General features: G+C 24.3%; 1 protein-coding gene across 1 annotated transcript; it reads left to right on the forward strand.

The window, feature by feature from the left end:
* Positions 1-2,679: 2,679 nt before the first annotated feature.
* Positions 2,680-6,169, forward strand: LOC112602632 (DNA-directed RNA polymerases I, II, and III subunit RPABC1). The gene is made up of 6 exons (XM_025350811.1): positions 2,680-2,868; positions 4,040-4,128; positions 4,260-4,321; positions 4,381-4,520; positions 4,791-4,930; positions 6,037-6,169. The coding sequence occupies exons 1-6, from the start codon at positions 2,812-2,814 to the stop codon at positions 6,152-6,154; spliced, it is 606 nt and encodes a 201-aa protein (XP_025206596.1). The 5' UTR covers positions 2,680-2,811; the 3' UTR covers positions 6,155-6,169.
* The last annotated feature ends 1,157 nt before the right edge of the window (positions 6,170-7,326 follow it).

Genomic DNA, 7,326 nt, shown 5'->3' on the forward strand with positions numbered 1-7,326 from the left:
TTATATATTTGTTACTTTTTTTTAATGATTTACTTTCACAAATTAACTTATTGACCAAATATTTACAAGATAAAAATGCTGATATGGCCAAAGCAATTATATTAATGAATTCTCTTAAAGAACATTTTTGTGAAATAAGAAATGATCTAAGTTATCATTCAAAATTATATAGTGAAACCAAATTAATGGCAAATAAATTAAATATAAAACACCCTTCTGCACATAATAGAGAAAATAATAGAGTTAAAAAATTACCCAAACATTTGCAAAAATATATAGTTGAAGGTAATTCATTAGAAAGTTCAGTATTAAGTTCAGAAACTGATTTTCGAAATAACCTTTATTTAATTATTATAGATAAAATCAATGCTGAACTAAATAAAAGATTTTCTAATAATGAAGACTTATTGATGGGAATTAGTGTATTGGACCCAAGTAATAGTAATTTTTTGAATAAAAAACTTATTCATCCATTTGCTTTATCTTATATGTGTGATATAGATACTTTAGATTCTGAATTAAACATTATAAGAAAATCAATAAAACAATTTGAAGCAAAATACCATTCTATAAAAACTATATTTCAATTTCATACATTTTTATTGGATTATCAATTAGCATTTTTTGAATTATACAAGTTAGGTATGTACTATTGCAATCACAATACCTGTATCTTCTGCAGCATGCGAAAGAACTTTTTCATGTATGAAAAGGATAAAATCATATTTGAGAATTTCTATGCTCCATGATAATTTATCTAGCTTAAGTATAATTGCTATAGAAAAATCCGAGGCAAAATTATTAAATATTGATGATATAATTAACAATTTTGCCGAATGTCATAACAACAGAAGGATTATATTAAAATAAGTTACTTATATTATTATGTATTATGTTTTTTATTGCTGTTTTTCTTATTTTACCTACATGAGTTTTATAGGTACTTATAAAATATATTGTCATCTTATTGTTATCTTATTGTTCTTATTATATTTTCCAATTCATTTTTATTACAAATAACAAATAATTAATATGAAAAATTTTAAATTGTTCAATTTAAACTTTAACATATTTATTTTTGATTTTATCATTTTTTTTTATTATTATTATTTAATTAATTTAAAATGTTTCAGCACACAGGGTGCTATTACAAATAATTATGATTTTATCTTAAAATATTATATTTATATTGTTTTAATTTTATGTATAATAAAATATGTTCTATGTTCATTAAATTGTTTATTTGATTTGATATTACAATATATACCTAATGTTTATTGTTAGTTTAAAATATTTGTAGTTATGTTTTTAATAGTTATAGGGACTCAATTGTACTACAATTAATGCCTGATGGCGTGCTTAGTATTAAGTGTAATTTTGGGTTTTAAAAATTAAAAAAGTGTTAACATGAATAGATATTTTGTTAGGAAATAAATACTGATTATTTTATACATGTTTACAAATCATTGTTTTAGTAAGTTTACACGATGAAGTGTAAAAAAAAAATTAAGCGATGGGGGTTAACCCCCCCCCCCTTCACAAGTGCTTGTCATCACTATTGTTCATATAATATATATATATATATATATAAATATCAAGTCAACAATTTGGCCCAACTTAAAAAATTTTGGCCCCAGCCTGGCCCACCTGGTACTAAAACTCTGGCGCCGCCACTGCTCCTGTATACAATTAATGAAAAACAGTTTATTTTTCTTATCTAATTTATTGATATGAATAGTTTAATGATATAATTACCAGTTAAGATATATCAATCAATTTAGCAATTGTACTCTGTAGGAGTGACTTCCATTTGCTTTCAGATACTTTGTGATATCCAAAAGGATTTAAGGATGTTTACAGAGTACATGAAAAGCATCCAGTGCAGCTAAAATAGAAACTTTATTTTTGGATGTTTCACTAGAACCATTAGTGTCTCCTAATTCTTTCAGTACATTGGTTATTAAATATGCAATTGTTGGAAGTATTTGAACACCTCCTACAAATAAAATTTAATGTGTATAATGCATAATTTATATTATTATTATTTATTACTAAGCATGTAAAAATAGTAAACACTTTATCACTCAGAGAACAAATATTTGGAAGCTGGGCCATAATATTTAATGTTGTAGCAATAACATTATGGTTTAAACAATTTGAATGTAATTTTCTAGTTGAAGACACTAAAGGTGTTGGATTCATATCTGGTATTTGTCGAACAATCAAACACATGCAAACTTCTAATGTGGCAAATACAATACTTTTATCATGTTCTAAAACTCCATCCTGTCCACCATCACCTAAACATGCTACATCAGCAGCAGTTGAAGATCCAATATTTTTATCTATAGACCAAACAAATGTATTAATAAGACAATAAGCTAAAAAGAAAATATTTAGAATTAGTATTTTTTTTATTTTTTTTTTTTTTTTTTTTATTAGCTTTCAGTATAACTATTACAGCTCAACAATTATTTTTGAAAGACATAACAGATATAGTTCTATAGAAAACAAATACAAATACAAATACCATTAGAAATACTTGAATTTTTTATTTTTAAATCTTCTGAATCCGTGGCAGTTACTATTGGTACTCTTATGTTATGTACATATGAAGTTAGCAACTTGTTATCATTTTACATGTGCACGCTTGTATTGTTCTGTGATTGTAGATAATACTATAGTCTAGTGGCTAGTCTACAATTTGGCATTTACCTCTGCGGTGTAGTGCTGTTGTAGTGTTGTAGTTTAACGTTTATTCTGTGACAAACCGTAAGTCGTGAGGCTATTTTTACGTTTGTAAACTGCAAAATGGATGATGAGTGTGAATCATACAAACTATGGCGTATTAGAAAAACCGTTATGCAGGTAAGAAAATGACCATGACAAAATAATCTATAATATCAAGAACACACTTGGAATGCTTGACGATTCTGATTATCAGTGGACATATTACAGGGTTACTACTGTGTACTAAATATCCTGTAAACTAAAATAGACAGATACCAAATACTCAATTTTTGAGTATTGAGAAAAATGTTTTCACTTGCTCACTTGAAATAAATAGTAAATAAGCAAATTATATCATATAATATTATAATTTCAAGATTTCAATAAATTAATTGAATTCATTCACTCAATTTGTGACCAAATTGATGATCTGTAATATTTATGTAAAATTGTTAAATATAGTAAATAAATAAACAAATCAATAAATAAATCGGGTACTTTTCAATTATCATCCTCCAATAACTGGAAGTTGTGATATTTTGTTATACTACTCTGTGTTATTTTTAAATAATAAATCTATCTAGTGTTATAATTATACCTTTTCTGTTTTATAAATAATAATTCAAAAAATAAATAAAATGTGATTAAATGTTCAATATGAATATAAATACAAAATAAAAATATTGATGAAGTAGGCATAAATTTAATAATGTCTTTTATAATTTGAGTAAATTAACAGTTATTATTTTGATATTTTTCGTCACCAAAGAAATTGACATGAACCTGATTGTCTTTTATTTTGTTATTTGTTCAATTACCATAAACGCTCAACATTATAAGTAAATATATTCCCTGGTATGCAAAGTTATGTTTATAATAGACCTCCATATTATATTAAAATGCATTTTTATTCTTTAAAAACTGTGGAGAACAATAAACTGACAGAATTGGAATATTCAACACACATAAGTTTTGTGTGAATGCACAAACAGCAATAAGAATGTATTGATATTGAAATTATAATTAGGCAATCCTATCTTTACTAAATATACACTTTTTACAGTTTTAGTCTAGTATAATAATCAAACTATAGTTTTTATTTTTATAGAAGCTTCTGAGCAATTAAGAAATTGACATTTTATCAAAAGAAAAAAAAGAACTATAATGATGTGGTATAGTTGTGTTAGCTTAGTTAATTTTTATACAATACCACATCCATGAATTTAATATTAATTTGATTAGATACAATTAAGGATTCAATATTTCTTGTTGTCCAATGGAATACAATTATAATCATGTTTTATTATAGCTTTGCCATGACAGAGGTTATTTAGTCACACAGGATGAATTGGATCAAACCTTAGAACAGTTTAAAGAACAATTTGGCGATAAACCAAGGTTTGTGAAAATTTTAATATTTTAAAAATGTACTTCAATATTATATACTTAATATAATATTATATATATATATATACATGCTTTCATATTCCTTTCTAGATTTTAACTTATTTAAATGCATGTTTTTACAGTGAAAAAAGACCTGGGCGTAGTGATTTAATAGTGCTTGTGGCACATAATGATGATCCTACAGGTATAGAAAGTAATATATTATGCAATTTCAAAATTTTAATAATTCATTATCAATTTTAGATCAAATGTTTGTTTTCTTTCCTGAAGAACCAAAAATTGGTATAAAAACTATAAAAACTTACTGCCAGAGAATGCAAGAAGAAACCATTACTCGAGCCATTATTGTTGTTCAACAAGGAATGACTCCAAGTGCAAAACAAGTATGCTTGATTCTTAATAATCTCAAATTTATAAAAAGCTAATAATTTCATTACTAAAACCATTTTTCTGTAATAATAATAATTTTGAAAATAAATAATACTTACGTATAGATTATGAAAATTATTAGCTTGATATAATATTACTTATAATTTAGTTTGTATTTTTATTTTTTATTTTTTTCAAAAAAATAAATGATACTTTGTTATATTTAACACATTAATTCATTAAGCAATAATAATAATGATTTCTATTGTATTACTTTTTTTTAGTCTTTAGTCGATATGGCTCCTAAATACATATTGGAACAGTTTTTGGAATCTGAACTTCTAATTAATATAACTGAACATGAACTAGTACCTGAACACATTGTTTTGACACCAGATGAGAAACAAGAACTTTTATGCAGATAGTATCCTTTTTAAATTATTTATACAATTTGTTTTATAGTACACTGAGTATACTGAAATACATCTTTCTACATCATTGTATAAGTAATGAATTATTAATACAAATATAAAATTTAAAAATAGAAATACTAGGTAAAAAGGTAAAATGTATTAGAATATTTTCCATTTGTATTATTGGTATAACCTTAAACATTTTGGCCCTAATTTCACTACTCGACTTAATCATTTTGTCTATTGCTCTTTTGCTAATTCAAAATTTATTTTTATGAAAGAGGCAGAAGCATAAATCCTATACTTATAGTTTCTCAACCTTTAAAGTGCTTCCATCCACAATATAGAACAAAAATAAAGTCCCTCTTATAATAAATACTAATTTAAGCATTATTATCGGTTTAACCAGTTACAAATATTTTACCGCTTTATAACTAATAATAAATACCATTTATACATGAATGAGTGGGTAAGAGTTGTTGGTGATGGAATGCCTGCATCTATTAAGGAGATATCTACTTTTAATCATACGCATTATTATGTTTCAACAACTATCAGTTTCATTTTATTATTAAAACCAAGTAGAACAATAAATATTAAATGTGCTATGTGTGTTTTGCTATTTAATTGTACAAATGAGAAATTTTATATATAAAAGTTTAATTTTTTCAGATATACGTGATCTTTAGGTTGAGAAATTATGCTTATACTAATAAATAAGAACTAAGTGTATAGTTATTGTAAAACTTTAACAGGGTGCTCTATCCTTTATTTGTTTACTAGTATACAGTTACTATAGTACTAGTTATTCTAATTAGATGGATACAAAAACTTCATGTTTTATAATTTAATACTTTATTTTATTTTGTATGAGTATGTGCAAATATAATAATTTTACCCTACATTTGATATAGGTTATAATTATGTATTACTACATTAATGTGTCATGTTTCAACAAATATTGTACTGCTGTTATTATATACCATGATTACTAGTTCTTGTGTGTTAACATGTTGTTTATAGTGAGAAGTTTTGTAGTATTTGTTTTTGAAAAACCATATTAGTATAATAATTTTACTTATATGTATATAATTTTCTTTAACTAAAAATAAATCAGCAAATTAAAGGAAAACCAGCTTATGAGAATTCAAGTTGGTGATCCAGTTTCTCGTTACTTTGGCTTAAAAAGAGGACAAGTAAGATCTAATATAATTTATAATAACAGGCAATGCTAATCATTCAATTTATTAATGACAACAAATTTTGTAGATGGGAAGGCCTACAATAGGGTACTTGGACCAGGCCAAAGTTTATAATATATAGATAAATAAATATAATACTCTAATCTAATGATTAATAATGACTAATGAGTAAATTAACAAATAATTATTAAAGAGCCTTAACCCATCATTAGTGGTATTGTGATGAATGCCGCGCTCACATCATTAGTATTTTGATAATTGCTGTTTTATTTATAATTTGATTCATCTAATACTCTTTATTCCAGTGGGGTCACCAAATGGCAACCCATTACGGCCCCCCGAACACATTTTATCTGGATCGTAGACAGAATAAGTAACATATATTTAATAACATGATATGTTCTCATTTCATCCAATTTTAAAATAATACCTATTATATGTTAAAAATATGTACTTAGAATTTTAATAGCCCCCAAAAAATTTTCAAATTCCTAATGTGACCTTCAAAAATATTAATTGGTGATCCCTGCTTTATACCTTTACTGGCACGCATTTAAATATACTTTTTTAAATCTAATAATTTTATAAATATTTCTTGATTAGATATCAACATCCAAAGTTTTTAGTATACATTAAGTAAGCGGTGTGCTCACTTAATAGTATCAATATAATATTTTTTCGTAAACGCATACGTGTAACTTTATTTTTGTTTTACATTATTATTCTAAAATATCTGACAATGTTAATGGCTTAGAGAATTGAAAGAAATAATTATTTAAAATATTCAGCTGATTCCCAATATTATTATATTATGTATAAAAAATTATAAATTAATTTTTATTGTTTAAAATAATTATAATTAAGAAAAATTTCAAAACCTTTTTAGTAAAATGAGTTTTTGTGCAAATGAAGTTTAAATTTTTATATTATTGAAAAATCATAGAATATATAAATTGTATATTATAATATACGATTTATTCTCTGATTATTTTTGTCAAGTTTGATTTTCTTATAAGTTATAAATTATAATAATTATAAAAATATTAATCGTAAAAGCTTGAAACATTTCATTATATCACTTAAATTATCATTTATTTTTTTTACATAATATAATTTTTAAATATTTAAACTAATTTTCAGCTAAGATAGTTATTTAATAATTATTTAAAATTTTCTAACTTTTAGTATAATTTTTTTTTTTTTAA

Source organism: Melanaphis sacchari, unplaced genomic scaffold (genome assembly GCF_002803265.2).
Source record: "Melanaphis sacchari strain LSU unplaced genomic scaffold, SCAv2.0 Contig8_pilon_pilon, whole genome shotgun sequence".
Classification (NCBI taxonomy): Eukaryota; Metazoa; Arthropoda; class Insecta; order Hemiptera; family Aphididae; genus Melanaphis; species Melanaphis sacchari.

Coding starts and splice junctions, on each gene's coding strand:
- LOC112602632 (XM_025350811.1), top strand. CDS start 2,812: ATGGATGATGAGTGTGAATCATACAAACTATGGCGTATTAGAAAAACC. Junction 4,521..4,790: donor TGACTCCAAGTGCAAAACAA/GTATGCTTGATT, acceptor ACTTTTTTTTAG/TCTTTAGTCGATATGGCTCC. Junction 4,931..6,036: donor CAAGAACTTTTATGCAGATA/GTATCCTTTTTA, acceptor AAAATAAATCAG/CAAATTAAAGGAAAACCAGC.